At 33.2% G+C, this 19944-nt stretch overlaps 1 protein-coding gene and 1 long non-coding RNA gene across 2 annotated transcripts; one reads left to right on the top strand and one right to left on the bottom strand.

Moving 5' to 3' along the window:
- Positions 1-3950: 3950 nt before the first annotated feature.
- On the bottom strand, positions 3951-6774 carry LOC110441614. The gene is made up of 4 exons (XR_002461890.1): positions 6358-6774; positions 5882-5958; positions 5024-5100; positions 3951-4102 (listed from the first exon to the last, which is right to left on the bottom strand). It is a non-coding gene; the product is annotated as an uncharacterized LOC110441614 (long non-coding RNA).
- Positions 6775-9863: 3089 nt separating this feature from the next.
- LOC110441613 (microfibril-associated glycoprotein 4-like) lies at positions 9864-14808 on the top strand. Its single transcript, XM_021484803.1, has 5 exons — positions 9864-10071; positions 11165-11295; positions 11502-11598; positions 12845-13009; positions 13822-14808. Exons 1-5 carry the CDS (start codon positions 9879-9881, stop codon positions 14076-14078), a joined length of 843 nt encoding a protein of 280 aa, XP_021340478.1. The 5' UTR covers positions 9864-9878; the 3' UTR covers positions 14079-14808.
- Positions 14809-19944: the final 5136 nt, after the last annotated feature.

Genomic DNA, 19944 nt, shown 5'->3' on the forward strand with positions numbered 1-19944 from the left:
TAACATTTTTCTTGGTGGCATATATTATATCAAAATATGCTTGTGCACTGTATGTGATGATGAAAAATACACCTCGGCAATATTTCGAAATTGTTGTGAAATCATTACACTCCTGCCGCAAGCGGCCTTAGTTAACTGTTATTTTTTCAACATTTTCTCATCCTCGTTATCAGTATTCCACCACAAAACACACACATACGTTGATTATTTCTTAAGCAAAAACTTAGACACAGATATCTCAAATTACTTCTGTAATGAAAATTGTTTATAACTAAATGTCATGTTGTTCTGACCTTCTAACGAAAAACAAAAGATTGTAAAACATAAAATTATTTCGGGTTATTTCAGAAGAATGTGATCAGGTGAATATGCATGCTCGACATGTTACAAGGCTTAACTATGTCTCAACATGTTCCTTTTCAGACGATTAAATACTGGTAGAAGGGAGATAACCGGTTATCAATTCAGTGCATATTATCTTTACACATAAATATACACAGATGTATCGGATCGATCAATGAAAAGAACGCATGGGGACATGGATTATGTACATAGGTATCATCAATTAAAAATGAACAACGGCTATTAAAATACCCATACACAAAAAAAGGTCATGTTTGACAGTTGCATGCTCTGAAGGTACATTGTATATTAAAACCATAAGCACCCCATGCCGTTTACTTATACAGAATCAAATTTATAATTTAAGCAATGCAACAACTACTGTTATAGTGTTGTGCCTTGCGACTGAGGTAAGGACCCTGTGTCTATTTTATCCATATGTTTGCTATTTATTGCAATCACACTAGAAAATATTGTTCACGTTGCGAAAGTTGCGAATGACAGGAAGTGTTTGGTAGCAGAAAGTGCCGAAACGCGAACACATACACAAAAGTTTACATTGGCATATGGGGGACTATATTATAAAAAAACATGCATTTCAAATGTTGTGATCTACAAAAACAGATCTGGATATCTATGTTGTCAACATAAAGAACACATTAGCAGACTGCACCAGTGTAAGATAGCATCTGCCTATTATATATATACTTATAATTGAATATGATTTAAGGAACGGTGATAACATATTTTAAGTACTTCATATACATATAATGGCCCAGGTAACTTTAATGTGTATAAATAAACATCACAATATAGGAAGTGTTATATGTATTTGAAAGTGAATTATGGAGTCTGCTGTCTTCATTGTATTAGACAAGTCTTTATAATAATACTATCAAACGCATTATTGAAAAAGACGTCACATCAAGCCGATCTATTGTCGTTTGGTGCGTTTTTTAATTCACTTTTAGGAATATTATGATTTTTAACAAAAAAGATATCACACTCACGTGGTCATTTGATTCAATCTATAGAGATGGATTGAATTTTATCATGACTGAAACGAGGATTACTATCTTCTTCTTATGTATCTTACTTGCAAACATTACTGCATCCTTCCGTTTATATCTTGTTTTAAATTTATTTGATTGAAAATAAACTATGCTGCATGTTTTCTTCTTCATAACTCTTTCTTATATTTCAGAAGATATATATTACCCCACACATCACTTATAAACGTAGCATTTGTCGGTTGTTTGTGCCACTAAATTAGTAATAATTTTAAGAAAAGGTAGATCTCCTACTTTTCAAATAAAACATAATTGAATATGCGCTAATTTAAACCAGTTACAGGTGTAATGATGTAGCGTCTGGAAGCTGAAATATAGCTGTGAGTATTTCACATTCCTAATGGTTGTCATGTAATGTATATCAGGTCGTGATAAATACTGTGACGTTTCCCCTATGGTTCGTACCAGTCACACTGAAGATTCCACCTAGTATACCTACCCAAACTGGGGTTTGTCAATATTGTAGTAAATATGTTAATATATACAGGGAAGTTAATCTAGCACTGATACATTGCCCATGTCCGTGCTATCACTGCTCATAAGTAACGTCCACGCTTAATTATCGGAAGTGTTACGTAGCGGTGTATTATAAAACAAACAAAATAATGATGTGTGCATTGACTAGCAGGGGACACGTCCTGGTTCACAAAAAGGTAGGCGGAGCCACTTGCCACCGATCTAAGGTCGATGGTGTGCGTATTGCCATTCACTGAGAGGTAACGCTGTCATTCTATTATAACATTTTACAAGTAGAAATGCTATAGGGGATGACATGATGTTTGTTGTAAGTGTAGTTGAGTCTTCATGCTATAACACGTGACCGTGGACCAGTCATTTCACTTGCCGAAACAGACCTTTGAACGTTTTCTTATTTAAGATGTTCATTTGTTGCTGTAGATGTTTTGATGTTTTGATGATGCTAATAAGCCGAAACGTTTTCGCTTTTTTCCCTCTTATTTCAAATTTGAGGACAAAACACTATTTGTATAAGCTTCACATTGCGGATGCCATCGATAAACCAGACGACTTTTCCCTTTTAAAAAAACTTGTGCTTATTATCAAATATTTGAAAAAAAGGATCCTTATAAGTTTGTCATCTTTTTATCCCTTTTTTGTCCGATTTATGGATTTTAAATTTGAATCCAGTTTCGGTGTGATTTCTATATTCTCTTTGTTGTCTGTAATTCTTCAAGCGTATTTTGCAGGAACAAATGTGTTGGTCCTATTCCTTAGACCAATATGATATCAAAATATCAAAAGTATACACATGTACATTTATTAAGCAGATTAATAGATTATAGTGTTAAAATGATTAACTAAAACGTTATAGTTTGATTAAAGTTGCATTTAAATATTTTGTAAAATAACTATTCCGAAAAAATGGAATAAAGCATATTATGCCCTTAACAAAATGAAATGAACTGTTGTCTATTTTATGTTATTACCTGCGCCTTTTGCATTGTAATTCTTTGTTGTTAACGCGGTGGCCTTTTAAATGTTTGTGATATTTTTGAATCCACACAGAGAAGTAAAGGATCTACATGTATCATTTGGTTCCCTGTAGCTCCCTTTATATGAGATTTATGATACAAAACTATACAAGTACCGAGTATAATTTTCAAACAATCATGAGAAACTCACCTCTTCACGTCTGCATTTTAGAATCCTTGAAAAGACGTCATGTAAATACCACCCTTTTATTTGTTCAATTATGTGCACATTTCTTACTTAAATGTATAAAAGTGATTGCAAGCCTTTGTTGGGTTTTTTTCACAATTGTAACCATTACTATTATCCATATGATGTAAAGCGCTTTAGAGTAATTTTAAAAATTATATAGGGCGCTATATAAATGTTGTATATTATATTATTATTATTGGTGCCCATTTGTTTGCTGTGTTTTGGAATTTGTTTAACGTATTTTCGACGACAATGTCAGCTGCTTTTTTCTGTTTTACTCTTGTATTTGAGATCTTCGATGCCATTTTGCGAATAAAACCTTTCACGTGGCTGTATTTCATATACGGTCTGCAAGTTGAGATAACCCATGTTTGCAATAATATATATGGACTTCATCATTCCACTAGCAGTTGCCATATTTTACATTATTATTAAAGAACTATTATATTAAGAAGGATCTGAAGGCAATTGTCAGCAATTTCAGAATTGATAAATGATGACAGATTTCGTTGTGTTTCTATTAAAATATGATATACTAGTTTATTTCATTATAAATAAATGCTCTAATACTATACCAATAGCTTAGAGACAGCGCTGTTCCAAGCTGGTGGAGTTCATGGGATAATGACACTCGGTCATATTAATATATAGTGCTAAGTTGATGTCCTCTTCCACTTCGTATCTCAGTACCAATGGGAAGGTATAGTTCTTCTATCTCAAGTTTTCTTCTTGATGATTAAAAGCCATGAACTTCTTGTTCAAAAGGCATTGTTTAAAACTATGCATACTATTAAGACCATCCATATCATATACTAAAACATTTTTTCACTTTGTATATAAAACAAAAACAAACAAAAATAAACAAAATAACTTTTTACTCTTGCAATGATCGGTACAGATAATTAGAGAGAATCAGTTTATAAAGCACGGAAGAGGAGTACAGGTACCACGTCTTTGTTAACTCCTACGGACTTCTCAAAGTGATTTGAAGGTTTTACCTTCCGCATCACCTGCAAACAAGGGACAAAGTTCACACGCATTATAATGACAAGGTAGCAGACGACACATTCCACTCGATATCTTGTAAATACTTCAAGACGGAAATGCTTTACGCTATGTGACGCACGTTGTCAGGTAAATATTTTATACCTTCCGATCATAATATATTGTTTAAAAACTAGGTTGTATTTGACACTGTGAAAAAAGATATATAAGTTTTCAACATGGCTCGCTGCCACAAAAACAAAACCTGTTAAACAGGTGTATTCGGGATCATATTTCAGTCAGTCTGAAGGACATTTGTAACGAAATATTTTCTTTACTCCTTTTTTTTTCAAATAAACCACTTTCCTTTAAACGTGGTTCTGTCAACCTCTTTCCGTTATATTATCTTTACTTAGACATTATAGACGGTACCATAAAGAATCTATCTATCGTCTCATTAATTACAGTATGTTCACCTTGTATGTGTACTGAGTGCGAGTGAGAATTTAATTGAACATTTAAGATAGCAGGTGACGATATAATAAACCTGACACCTAACCGGTATTTTCACTGCTATATATTCGCAAACAAAAGAAAACGCGACACAGGCCTATATTTAGCTACTATTTTGCTGGTGATAAGATCCCGAGAAACAGTCAGAAAGACCCCTGATAAATTATGCATAGCTCCTGTATTAAATTGAAATGGGGGTTGTTTCATAAAGAGTAGACATATATGTTAAATATAAACAGTTCATGTATTTAAGATAACATATAATGGTACATATCTATATTAAACTGTTAATGAGTCGTATTAACGGTAACTTAGAACTTAACAATAATTTAATGAGTTTGCTTTAAGACAATCTTATTAATTTAGTTGGTTTAATCTACCTACCTAATACAGGAATAGATAGTAAGAGAATGATTTCGAAAAAGAAAACATACTTAAGAAATTCCTCGGAGCCCGGTTTTCGCACCTTCAACTGAGCCGTTGTCCTGTTGCTTATAGTGTCAATTCCTGGCTGAAAAGAAAGATTACATACAGCAACGGACAGACATAAATTATACAAGTCGGATCAAATGAATACAAAAGCTGATTTTTTTGGGGGACGCGATATTCTTCCAGTATTTAATGCGTTTTTCACTATAATGTAATATCATTCATATTGATATTAAGGGTTTGGTATAGTTCAACTCTATTTGATTTGAATTAATGAAAACAATTAAAGTTAAATCACGATATATCAAGTATTACAATTTAAGACGTGGAAAAGCAATTCATAACGCGTGCCCGTATTATCGACATGGTAGTAAAATCCGTAAGTATTGTCAATATTTTACACGTGAACATAAAAATTCATAAATAGTGATCATATTAACAACCAAACACTCACTTTAGGTAGACAAATTATAAACATTAAACTAGAACTACTAATATATACCGCATTTACATTAGCAGATCACTTCCTGATATAAATCACTATTACAATATATATATATTGTTTACCTAGTCATTTCTCGGGGCACTTCTATTTTCACAGTTTATGGGTCGAAGTGAATCAACGAATTCAAGATAATGTAAGCAATGGAAACGTGAATTTAACTTTGTTTACAGTATACATTGCTGAGAAGAAGCAATACAATCTTAACACGCTCAAGTCAATTTGACATTTTTTTATAATTGCATGTCCAACTTAAGCTTTAAAGCATGTCTGAGAATGTTCCATATATGAGAAAAAGAAAATCATAATGAAATAGACAAAGTTAACCAGACAACTTATTAACTAGTGTTAATAGTTTTACCTTGGAACTTCAATACACCCATTCTAATGATTATGTCACACGATCCAGGTTTCCTCGTCAGTCATGCATGGTCGCGCCTGTCAACCACAGAAGGGAACAAGCGTATTGAACCAACCAAATATTTATTGTTCATGTCTTATCAATTTTGCATTCATATAAATGTATTTTTAGACATGATCACTAGGTTTTCGTCAGTCGTATTCTTTACAAAGTGTGGTCGTTCGGCATATAATGGCAGTAATAGTTATATTATACCTAATCTTAATATTCAGATTAGGATTACTGTATAAAGTATGACAGGTCACGTATGTTTCTACTATATATATCATTATAAAAAATATTAAACATATGGGCAGCGTATTAAATTGGAAATACAAAAGCTTTACTGAGTAGATGTTACTTAGAACAACTTTATCAGGATATACAATGTTGTACAAGTACTATTTATTTAAAGAAAACGTATGAAGAATACTTACCATAACTTCTTCCAATTGTTGTTCAAATACTGATGTGGAGGAAGCTCATACAAATAAATGTGATAGTAATCTGTTATGTCTTTTTCGATTCAGATATATACATTCATATACATAATTTTTTAATAGTTTTTTCAACAATTGGTGTATTACAGATCCAAAATTTAAGTTTGCAGACAGACATGCTAAAATTAGTATGTGATCATCTTTGAATCTTTCCTTAAATATGTTATGGTTGCCAAGAGGAGACATACAGTCTACAGTCACATGACGATTACAGGACAGTCACATGACGAGTACAGGGCAGTCACAGAAACGTTTACATGACAAATCACATCGCACTCTCCCACATACAAAATACACATTTATAACAAAGACAGTTTTTATATAATATTGTATATATGGTACAATGTTATACTAAAAACATATCATATGTATTTTATATTGATATTGAATGTCGGGAAGACATTCCAACAAAATAATATCAGACATCAGGAAAATAAAACAAATTAACTGAATCAATGTATCTATGGCGTGACGAATGTAAATAAACTTCACAGTAAAGCAGCACAGAATTAATCAAGACAATGTATCATTATAAACCTCAAACATCAATCACCGTTATACTGTAAAGGAGAAGGATTCAAAATTAATCTGATATTAAAGAGAAAATGAGAAAATGAGAAAAATATAAGAGCTTTTTCATTTATGTAAAATTTATATAATATATCAGGAAAGACAAAATAAATGCATCCATAGCACAGTATTTTCAACCAATGTAAATCGACGTTACATATGCTAGTTACTCCGTAAAAGAACAATTTAGAATGAGAAATGTATTATACTCGATTTATTATAGCAATCATGCAAAAGAGCGCAATTCTAAATTAATGTGATAGAAGAAAAAAAGTAAAAGCACTTAACCCTATAGTTAAAGCCTTTCTGTTATTTTGACATTTCACAATAACAATGACTTCACCATTATATTACTCTCTTTATGGCAGACGTAATAAGGCATTCCTGTAAAAGAGAGCAGTTCTGAATTAATTTAACAAAAAAAGTAAAAAAGTAATATAAAGGACGAAACTTCATAACTTGTGGGGTATCTAGAAGTCCGTCAAAAACTAAGATTGGATATGCATGTAATAACAGTCAAGGAGTTGTATTAGGATGTCTTTTATCTTTACCGAGACATTCCTTGGTCAACAGGAAGTTAATTGTCGCTATGTTTGTCCGTTGAGCAGGTCCCCAACCTCTTACATAGATTATATATAAAAACACATCAACCATGCATATGTCATTACATAAAGTAATGAAATGTGAAAAACAATACAGAATGTTCAACATATTTTCAATCCACCATTCTCGTCAAATAGTTTATCCAATATCAGCGTAAATGACATACTTAGCTCACTCAAAATGATCTAGCTCAGATTTGACAGATATTTTTCTACTGTTAATTATAAGATACAAAATCACATATTTTAAGTGATCATCAGTCAGGAATTTGAAATGATCAACTAATAATATTCCATTGAACTGTATATTGTCATCAATGCTTAGGAGAACAAACATTGTTTAAATGTATTAGAAAGGCAACAACAATTCAATTCAATACGGCTAATGTAGCATTAGACTACAGTAGAAATGGCTTGATCCTTAGAATATAGGACATGTCTCAGATTAACATGCATTGCGGATTCATCCTACACAACACACCTAAATATATATATATATATTTATAAACTTCATTTTGAATTCAGTTTTTTAAGAAGAATTTTTGTTTTTCAAAAAGTGATTTCCCCAGATTTGGGACTTGTGAAAACCATAGTTTCCACCTCAAAAACGCCAAAAATTGCAAAATAAACATGTTTTTCAACCCAAAATTGGACCCACGCAAGTTGTATTTTTTTTCTTAAAACCTGTCATAAATTCAATATGGCCTACTCGGTAACAGAAATACTCACATTTTAGCATAGGTCATACCCGTGGATTTTTCACAATATTTACACATATGCTGAGTAAAAACAGACTACATGAAAAGCTATATTACAATGTCGCTAGCATTGTAAATAGCTATACTTCACGACTGTACTATTTGAACAGCCAACCCGGCACCGGAATAATATCGGCCTGTACGTGTGAATGAGAATAATTCAAGAGGCATTTCAAATGTATGCTATACTTGTAGAAATCTTCTTTGTTGGTCAGGATTGAAGGATACAGAATGTCTGAAAGTGGGAGGAGACTAAAGTACCAAGAGAAGACAATTAAACAAATCCATAAAAATCAGAGAATGTTTATTGTTTTACTATACATGACTTACTGTAACACAGTATGGAACAAGTTTCATTGTTATAAAGTTGATGAGAAGACTCAGTGTTTAACTGCATAGAATATGCAATAAGTGAAAAGATTGAACAAATTCGGATTAACTCAGAGTCAAGTAAGTAGTGACAAGAATGAAACTTATAATATGTTATTGACGGTATTTATTTTCGTCGAAAGAACGAGATTACTTACCACAAGACCCTGCTGCTGCAGTGATGTTTTCCATCAAGACCAAAGCGTCCTGTACCTCTATAGAAAGATTTGTCAGCTTTCCAAATGCTTCATATATAATTTCGTTGTCCTTACTATACCCATCACATACACATTGGGTTTTGCCACAAGTTAGCATTCCAGCCAGAAGACTGACCACCAACAGTATAACAGGAATCATGTCCACCTTCCTTAATGTCCGGTAAGATATATATATTTGTTCGTAAAAAGCAGTACCCTGTCCTAGTTTGTATATGGTGTTTAGACGAGTATGTTTGATGTCGGCTGCTCATATGCTATTTACAAACGTTTTAACAGATTATGCACAGACTAAGGAATTCAGTGTAAATGGACACTTCTTCCTGGTCGGTCGTCTGAATAGAGAGGTACGATTACACCATGAGTCACGCAATGTTTGTTTTGTATACGTTTCTTACGTTTGGGTTTACGCATTGTTGAATGAGACATTTCGACAAACCGACTACATTCTGTATTGTATTTTGAAATAAATGCTTGCCGGTCCCTTCAAAAACGCATGTTACTTCGATGGAAACAAGTGTTTTACTGTCATACGACCACTGTTTGTATGTTCATGAGGTTGCTTGCCATCAGCCTGCCTGGCAACTTCAATCTCGCTATGGGGTAATTCTTTGAATCCGGGGAAAAGTAATCAGCAAAACCAGCTTGTTTATATGCAAATGGATTGCCTATCGAAGTTTTTAATCTACATTGTGCGATCAAAGTTCTTTTTAAATAGCCGTCAGTCACATCCTGGTCGGTCGTCACAACAAAACACCTTCGAAGTCACCAAGGACATATAAGAACAAAATTTGTCTTTAAATAGCACACGTATTGATCGGTTCAACCTTTCATTTATCTGTATTACGCTTTACTATTCATACAGATAACCCTGTCGTAAAATTGAACAGTTCCCTCTTTCAGTAAATAATTCGAAGGTGGATGATTTATTTTAACAGACAAACATGAATGTCACCAAGTTGAATCATTGCTTGTTTTATTTCCTTCTGGTGTGTAATTTGGAGAATGGAATATCGGAGTCTGGATGTAGCAACAAACAGAACAAGGAGTTGTTATCACGTCTGTCATCAAAGTTGACTTACATAGCTGCCGAAATACAAGAAACATATTCTCTTTTAAAGAATATGTCGATATCAGGTAAAATTAATTTAATCATTTAATCTCTATTTTAAAATAATTCACTTTTAAGGTATATGTATAATGAAATTGGGAAACATCTGCAAACATCGGGAAACCTCGTAATCTGGGAATTTCCCCTTATCGTGACGTCATTTTCGGTATGAGTTACCGCCCGCTGGGGAAACCCCAATTGTAAATAAATGGCGACTGTTCGTTATTTGCGCTGCCGTTTTAGAAAATCTGGTCAAAATTACACACTCTCAAGGAATTTGAAGTGTTTGTTATTATTATAACAGCGGTGAACATGTGTGTTAAAGGGGAAGAAATTTGTAAAAATAGAGATTGTCCTCTTTTTAACGACGTGAAGCTAGGTAGACATGCAGAACGTTCTGGGTGGAAAGATGGGTGTCAGGTCGTTTCGTCCTAAATCCCCGTCGCCCTGGGTCGTTTCGCACTAAGTTGTTTCGCCTTAAAAATGCTTTTAGGGTGATTTTTTGTCCAGTTAAGATGTGTATGGTTAATTTAATCTTATTTGAAGTATTTTTATGTCTCCCTTACCTTTATTTTGCAATAGGACTCGTTAGATTAGTAAGGATAATAAGTTGTGAACCGCTTTCAGACGACCTACGAGCTAGGTTGTGATAAAACGGTAGATAAGAACCTCGGATTATTATTAATTACCTGGTTAACCAAATCTACGAAACACATCCTCGCTACAATATCATATTTTTTTCAAAATTGACATAGTAAGAGATTGATGTATTCATATTTTGTATTGTCAGATGATGTATCAAGATAATCATGATGCTATGGGCACATTACTTTCGATTATTTGATGTCAAGACAACTTACTATGACACTTCAGCAGTAATTTTGATTTATTACTTTTTTGCATTAAAAAGAGCTTTTTCACCTATATCTGATATACTTTGTTGTACAAATTATTTTTTCCCAACATTTACCATGAAAAAATGGGTACAAAAATTGGAATTCCACGGCAATATTGAATATGAATAAAAGCAAACGCTGGCCGTTTCCACTGACAAATGAGCAGACTTTTTGTTTCGTATTTTAACAAAATGTTTACAACTATGTTGTTTATCAAATGAAGGACTTCAGAGAGACTACCTAGCGTTGTTGAAAACAGGGAGTACGCAGAGTGGAGTATACAATGTATCTGTGACAGGAACGGACACGACCTCGGTTTGGTGTGATATGGAAACAGATGGTGGAGGTTGGACGGTAGGTTTAAAAGTAGACAGAGATATATTGACGCTTTATGTTTCTTATTAATTTTTACCGAGAACTGGGGTTATCAGGGTAAATATGTAAGGCAATAAAAGACTATGGTGTTCATCTGAACTCATCAATGTTAATTTGCTTGACGTCACGTAAACCAACAACGTAACACAATGTATTAATACTTTGTTACTTTGTTATATTGTCAGGTATTTCAGAGACGTATAGATGGCGCCACCGACTTCTATAAAGGATGGGAAGAATACAGAAACGGCTTTGGTGACGTTAACCATGAGTTTTGGTTAGGTTAGTTTTAACAGGTTTTATAAGATCAACATCGGTATGATTTTGTGTTTAGTTCACAAATACCATTGCAAAGTGTTTTTTTATAGAAACAGTATTAAAATAGATGGCGTTGAGGCATATTGATTGTAGTGCAACTACACTGTAAGTTTCATTATGGTGGCACATATAACAAAAGAAGTTATATATCTTTTCTGTTGAAACTTAGGAAGTGGAAAGTAAAATACGTACAGGATGAGTATATTATAACAATATCAGAGAATTCCTGTGTCGCATGGAAATACATTTATGCTCCTTCAACTCAAGGATAACCCAACAGCAAATTGAAGTTCAAAATGGCCACCGAAGGTGACATTTAATGACAAATTATTACATGACATACATTTGATCACAAGTTAATTTACATAACCTAGATTACAAAATGTACATCAATACACACTGTTTTGCTAATTATCTAATTATGACCTTTAGCCATAGTGGGGTTGTAAATATCCGCCCAAAATGAAGAAATGAAATGTTTTAGAAGGGTGGAAAGAGGGTGGGTTTATAATTGATCCCGTAAACTGCTGTATAAGATACTGCTTAACTATTTATAAGATAAATAAAGTTCTCTCGTGGAGGCTGAACGCAACCTTGTTTCTGCTTAAGCTGGAAGTGACGCTACAAAGTGCGCATGCGTGTCAAGATTGTTCCCTAATATGGCTTGACCAATCAAATTAGAGGAAAAGTTTCTCATCCGACTATGTAAAATAATTTGAATTTGAAATGCCTACTTTTTAATATAAAATCATACAAACATAGTTTAAAAGTTAATTCCCTTAATAATTTGGGAGTATAATCATGAACCGAGATCAATAGGTTTCTTTGAGTTTTTCAAGGCATAAATTAAGCTAATAAATTAGCTGCCTTTTATGCTCCTTCAACTCAAAGATAACCAAACAACAAATTGAAGTTGAAAATGGCCACCGAAGGTGACATTTAATGACAAATTATTACATGACATACATTTGATCACAAGTTAATTTACATAACCTAGATAACAAAATGTACATCAATACACACTGATTTGCTAATTATCTAATTATGACCTTTAGCCATAGTGGGGTTGTAAATATCCGCCACAAAGGTGTGTATATCTCATCCAGAGGTGCAGATGTACACAACTTCCCCACCAAGGCTAAGCATTTATGTTTTGATTGTGAAAAATAGCAGAAAATATAAAGCTCTATCTACACATTTTCTTTCTCAGGAAATGACAAATTACACGCACTCACGTCAGCAGATAATACTGAACTGAGAGTTGATATTGAGGATTTCGAAAATAACACTGCATATGCCCAATACCAACAGTTCGCCATTTGGAACATCATGGTTAACTATCGACTGAACATATCGGGCTATTCAGGAAACGCAGGTAACTTAATTAGTCTGATATGTCTACGTTAGCTTTAGATGGGACGGTGATCACAAACGAAAACGAAAACTTAGTTTGGTACTGCGGAAAAAAATATATTTCAATTTTGTTTTGGTGGCAATTACTTGAACTTTATTATTTTCAAGGATTGTGTTTTCAAGCGATTATATGACAACATCACATAACTTCAAAACAGGTTTATCCTTTTCTCAGCAAATAAATTCACTTCGGAGAAGATGGACAGGTCTGTGTTGATTTGTGAGGTATTTATGACCTTTCGAGCTTCATCTCATTACCGCCAATGATTTAAAACTTAAAAGGTACTTATTTAAATAGAATAAACTCAATTTACTTAAATAAGCACAATTTTTACAGAAACTTCATTGATATGGTTATAGCTTATGAATGTTAAGTGTTGCTTAAAATATACCATCATGTATTATATTATCAAATCATTATTCATAATTAAATAAAAGACCCGACATTCTACCATTCCATATCTCTTTATTAGTTCAAACAAATAGATTCTGTAACGGGATAGGATTGATTAAATTCTACCATGTTTTTTCACAAATAAAGTTTAAGACTTGTATTTCATTTTTTGAGACTCGGTTGATATCATTTTAAAGAGGTGAGACATATTTCAACAGCCGGATTTTCTTGTCGAAGCGTAACATATTTTTACCCTGTTGTAATCAGTTGTTTATTGCTTGACTTTTAAGAGTAAGATATGTATTCAATGTTAATATACGTTAGAAGGAATTATTTCAGTGTTTTATTTTTTTGTATTAAATCTGACTTACCTTTTTCAGGGGATTCTTTGAAGAGACATAACGGCTATCCGTTCAGCACAATAGATAAAGATAAAGATAATATAATTGGCAACTGTGCTGTTCTATATCACGGTGCCTGGTGGTACGAAAAGTGTCATGTATCCAACCTGAACGGGCTCTACCTATCCGGCAGAACTTCTATATATGCCAAAGGAATAACATGGCATAGCTGGAAGGGATATTACTATTCACTGAAAAGTACAAAAATGATGATTCGAAGGTTGACCAAAACATAGTGTTAAATATGTAGTTCTACCACGTTTGCGATGTAACGACACTTTTCATTGGTTAATAACCATGAGTTATTGGGCGATAGACCATGCGCGAGCGTACATTTTTGTCCAACAGATCAACGCTCTTCAAATAGACCTCCCTTGTACATGTACCGATAATTAAACAAGTCGCGGGACTGCTTTAATTTGTCTAATGAAGGTACCCGCATTTAGTTTTGTATGTATTTGAAAATTTGCTAGCGAGAAAACTCTATCTTACATCTAGATCTATGATGAAACACAGACTGTGAATAGGCGTGTAAATATACATGTTAAGACATACATTCAGATATTATATAAACAGAGTACCAATTACAATAAAGTAAATTTTCAACACAATAAACCAAAAAATGTAACAAACCTACACTCGGGCATCACGTTTACCATCACAAATATATACAACCAGACCACAAATGCGATTACTAGCTGGACTTCGACAGCATTTGTATCAATGGCTAGTGTCTCCTGGCTAAAAAAATAGCCATTTAAAACGGATGGTTTGAATATAAATAATCATGTATAAATTGCACATCAATATTATCTCAAACAAACTTTTCATTAATGTTACATTATCAATGTTTTCATACATTTGTTGAAGTATTTGGGGCATTCGATGTTAAATAATTCCTATATCATACCGTAGTACATGTTAAATGGTTCCTATATCATACTGTAGTACATGTTAAATAGTTCCTATATCATATCGTAGTACATGTTAAATGGTTCCTATATCATACTGTAGTACATGTTAAATGGTTCCTATATCATACTGTAGTAGATGTTAAATGGTTCCTATATCATATCGTAGTACATGTTAAATGGTTCCTACATCATACCGTAGTACATATTAAATGGTTCCTACATCATACTGTAGTACATGTTAAATGGTTCCTATATCATACTGTAGTAGATGTTAAATGGTTCCTACATCATATCGTAGTACATGTTAAGTGGTTCCTATATCACACCATAGTACATGTTAAATGGTTCCTGTACCATACTGTAGTACATGTTAAATGGTTCCTATATCATACCGTAGTACATGTTAAAAGGTTCCTATATCACACCATAGTACATGTTAAATGGTCCCTGTACCATACCGTAGTACATGTTAAATGGTTCCTATATGACACCATAGTACATGTTAAATGGTTCCTGTACCTTACTGTAGTACATGTTAAATGGTTCCTATATCATGTCGTAGTACATGTTAAGTGGTTCCTATATCACACTATAGTACATGTTAAATGGTTCCTGTACCATACTGTAGGACATGTTAAATGGTTCCTATATCATACCGTAGTACATATGTAATGGTTCCTATATCATACTGTAGTACATGTTAAATGGTTCCAATATCATACTATAGTACATGTTAAATGGTTCCTATATCATACCGTAGTAAATGTTAAATGGTTCCAATATCATACTGTAGTACATGTTAAATGGTTCCTATATCATATCGTAGTACATGTTAAGTGGTTCCTATATCACACCATAGTACATGTTAAATGGTTCCTGTACCATACCGTAGTACATGTTAAATGGTTCCTATATCATACCGTAGCTTCTGTTAAATGGTTCCAATATCATACTGTAGTAAATGTTAAATGGTTCCTATATCATATCGTAGTACATGGTAAGTGGTTCCTATATCACACCATAGTACATGTTAAATGGTCCCTGTACCATACCGTAGTACATGTTAAATGGTTCCTATACCATACTGTAGTACAAGTTAAATGGTTCCTATATCATACCGTATTACATGTTAAATGGTTCCTATATCATATCGTAGTACATGGTAAGTGGTTCCTATATCACACCATAGTACATGTTAAATGGTTCCTATATCATACCGTAGTACATGTTAAATGGTTCCTATATCATACCGCAGTACATGTTAAATGGTTCCTATACCATACTGTAATACAAGTAAAATGGTTCCTATATCATACCGTAGTAAATATTAAATGGTTCCAATATCATACTGTAGTACATGTTAAATGGTTCCTATATCATATCGTAGTACATGTTAAATGGTTCCTATATCATACCGTAGTACATGTTAAATGGTTCCTATATCATACCGTAGTACATGTTAAATGGTTCCTATATCATACCGTAGTACATGTTAAATGGTTCCTATATCATACCGTAGTACATGTTAAATGGTTCCTATATCATACCGTAGTACATGTTAAATGGTTCCTATATCATACCGTAGTACATGTTAAATGGTTCCTATATCATACCGTAGTACATGTTAAATGGTTCCTATATCATACCGTAGTACATGTTAAATGGTTCCTATATCATACCGTAGTACATGTTAAATGGTTCCTATATCATACCGTAGTACATGTTAAATGGTTCCTATATCATACCGTAGTACATGTTAAATGGTTCCTATATCATACCGTAGTACATGTTAAATGGTTCCTATATCATACCGTAGTACATGTTAAATGGTTCCTATATCATACCGTAGTACATGTTAAATGGTTCCTATATCATACCGTAGTACATGTTAAATGGTTCCTATATCATACCGTAGTACATGTTAAATGGTTCCTATATCATACCGTAGTACATGTTAAATGGTTCCTATATCATACCGTAGTACATGTTAAATGGTTCCTATATCATACCGTAGTACATGTTAAATGGTTCCTATATCATACCGTAGTACATGTTAAATGGTTCCTATATCATACCGTAGTACATGTTAAATGGTTCCTATATCATACCGTAGTACATGTTAAATGGTTCCTATATCATACCGTAGTACATGTTAAATGGTTCCTATATCATACCGTAGTACATGTTAAATGGTTCCTATATCATACCGTAGTACATGTTAAATGGTTCCTATATCATACCGTAGTACATGTTAAATGGTTCCTATATCATACCGTAGTACATGTTAAATGGTTCCTATATCATACCGTAGTACATGTTAAATGGTTCCTATATCATACCGTAGTACATGTTAAATGGTTCCTATATCATACCGTAGTACATGTTAAATGGTTCCTATATCATACCGTAGTACATGTTAAATGGTTCCTATATCATACCGTAGTACATGTTAAATGGTTCCTATATCATACCGTAGTACATGTTAAATGGTTCCTATATCATACCGTAGTACATGTTAAATGGTTCCTATATCATACCGTAGTACATGTTAAATGGTTCCTATATCATACCGTAGTACATGTTAAATGGTTCCTATATCATACCGTAGTACATGTTAAATGGTTCCTATATCATACCGTAGTACATGTTAAATGGTTCCTATATCATACCGTAGTACATGTTAAATGGTTCCTATATCATACCGTAGTACATGTTAAATGGTTCCTATATCATACCGTAGTACATGTTAAATGGTTCCTATATCATACCGTAGTACATGTTAAATGGTTCCTATATCATACCGTAGTACATGTTAAATGGTTCCTATATCATACCGTAGTACATGTTAAATGGTTCCTATATCATACCGTAGTACATGTTAAATGGTTCCTATATCATACCGTAGTACATGTTAAATGGTTCCTATATCATACTGTAGTACATGTTAAATGGTTCCTATATCATACCGTAGTACATGTTAAATGGTTCCTATATCATACCGTAGTACATGTTAAATGGTTCCTATATCATACCGTAGTACATGTTAAATGGTTCCTATATCATACCGTAGTACATGTTAAATGGTTCCTATATCATACCGTAGTACATGTTAAATGGTTCCTATATCATACCGTAGTACATGTTAAATGGTTCCTATATCATACCGTAGTACATGTTAAATGGTTCCTATATCATACCGTAGTACATGTTAAATGGTTCCTATATCATACCGTAGTACATGTTAAATGGTTCCTATATCATACCGTAGTACATGTTAAATGGTTCCTATATCATACCGTAGTACATGTTAAATGGTTCCTATATCATACCGTAGTACATGTTAAATGGTTCCTATATCATACCGTAGTACATGTTAAATGGTTCCTATATCATACCGTAGTACATGTTAAATGGTTCCTATATCATACCGTAGTACATGTTAAATGGTTCCTATATCATACCGTAGTACATGTTAAATGGTTCCTATATCATACCGTAGTACATGTTAAATGGTTCCTATATCATACCGTAGTACATGTTAAATGGTTCCTATATCATACCGTAGTACATGTTAAATGGTTCCTATATCATACCGTAGTACATGTTAAATGGTTCCTATATCATACCGTAGTACATGTTAAATGGTTCCTATATCATACCGTAGTACATGTTAAATGGTTCCTATATCATACCGTAGTACATGTTAAATGGTTCCTATATCATACCGTAGTACATGTTAAATGGTTCCTATATCATACCGTAGTACATGTTAAATGGTTCCTATATCATACCGTAGTACATGTTAAATGGTTCCTATATCATACCGTAGTACATGTTAAATGGTTCCTATATCATACCGTAGTACATGTTAAATTGTTCCTATATCATACTGTAGTACATGTTAGATGGTTCCTATATCATACCGTAGTACATGTTAAATTGTTCCTATATTATACCGTAGTACATGTTAAATGGTTCCTATATCATACCGTAGTACATGTTAAATAGTTCCTATATCATACCGTAGTACATATTAAATTGTTAGGCTCTCTTATTTATATATATCATGCCGACATTACGGTAATGTTTTACTGTGTATATTTAAAAGAGGATGTGTAAAGCTAACATCCTTCTTATTTAGTGTACTCTAGTTCTTAAAATGTTCGAGATATTTGATTCAGCAAACTGCAACATACATTCATTTCTAGATTGATTAGGACTTGACCCCATTTCAATCATTCATTTTTTTTTATATATTTTCGCATCCAGTTTATTGATCGATACCATGTCGAGCGATATAAAATAGAGATATATTAAATACTTATTTTATATATTGGTTTCCGTCTTCATGAAACCAAGACTCAACGTTAACTGTAATTGTTATTGTTGGAATTGTCAGGGAAGGTTTTTATCCTGTTATGTAGTGAGATGAGATCAGTTTACTTGCGGATGGGGGACGTCTCATTCTAAAGGTTTAATTATAATTACCTTCTCCTTCCTTCTGTGTCTCATATATCTTCGGTTATAACTGTACATATTAGTGACACGCTTGTTATAGCTAGTTTAATCGTGTTTACTTAATAAATATCAGTATTTTTTATGCAACGTGTTGATTGGTTTATTGCTTATTTACTAAGCCAGATGTGAAGAACCTGTGTATTTGATAGACTGACATAGTATGATACTAGAGGGATTAACCGCCAGTCAGGCTTTCGGTGGCCTTTGGAGGAAAACTATAGGTAGCAAAATACAGTTGAAATGGCTTGATCCTAAAAGTAAAGGGCATGTCTCAGATAAACATGGATAGTGGATTCATCCTGCACAACACACCTACATATATATATTTATAAACTACTTGTTGAATACATGTTTTTTTAGAAGAATGAAATTGTTTCAAAAAGTGTTATCCCCAGATTTTAGACTTGGGAAAACCATGAATACCACATCAGAAACGCCAAAAAATGCAAAAAAATACATGATATTTAACCCAACATTTGACCCACGCAAGCAGCAAATTTTTTCTTCGAACCTGTCTTAAATTTAAGTTCCCCTACTCGGTAACTGCAATACTCGTTCATCTGGATTTTTCACAATATTTACACATGTGCTGAGTACAAAATAGACAACATGAAAAGTTGTTTAGACTATTGTTGTGTAGACACAGATTTGTAAATGGCCAAACATGTAG

The sequence above is a fragment of the Mizuhopecten yessoensis genome, unplaced genomic scaffold (genome assembly GCF_002113885.1).
Source record: "Mizuhopecten yessoensis strain PY_sf001 unplaced genomic scaffold, ASM211388v2 scaffold716059, whole genome shotgun sequence".
Lineage (NCBI taxonomy): Eukaryota > Metazoa > Mollusca > Bivalvia > Pectinida > Pectinidae > Mizuhopecten > Mizuhopecten yessoensis.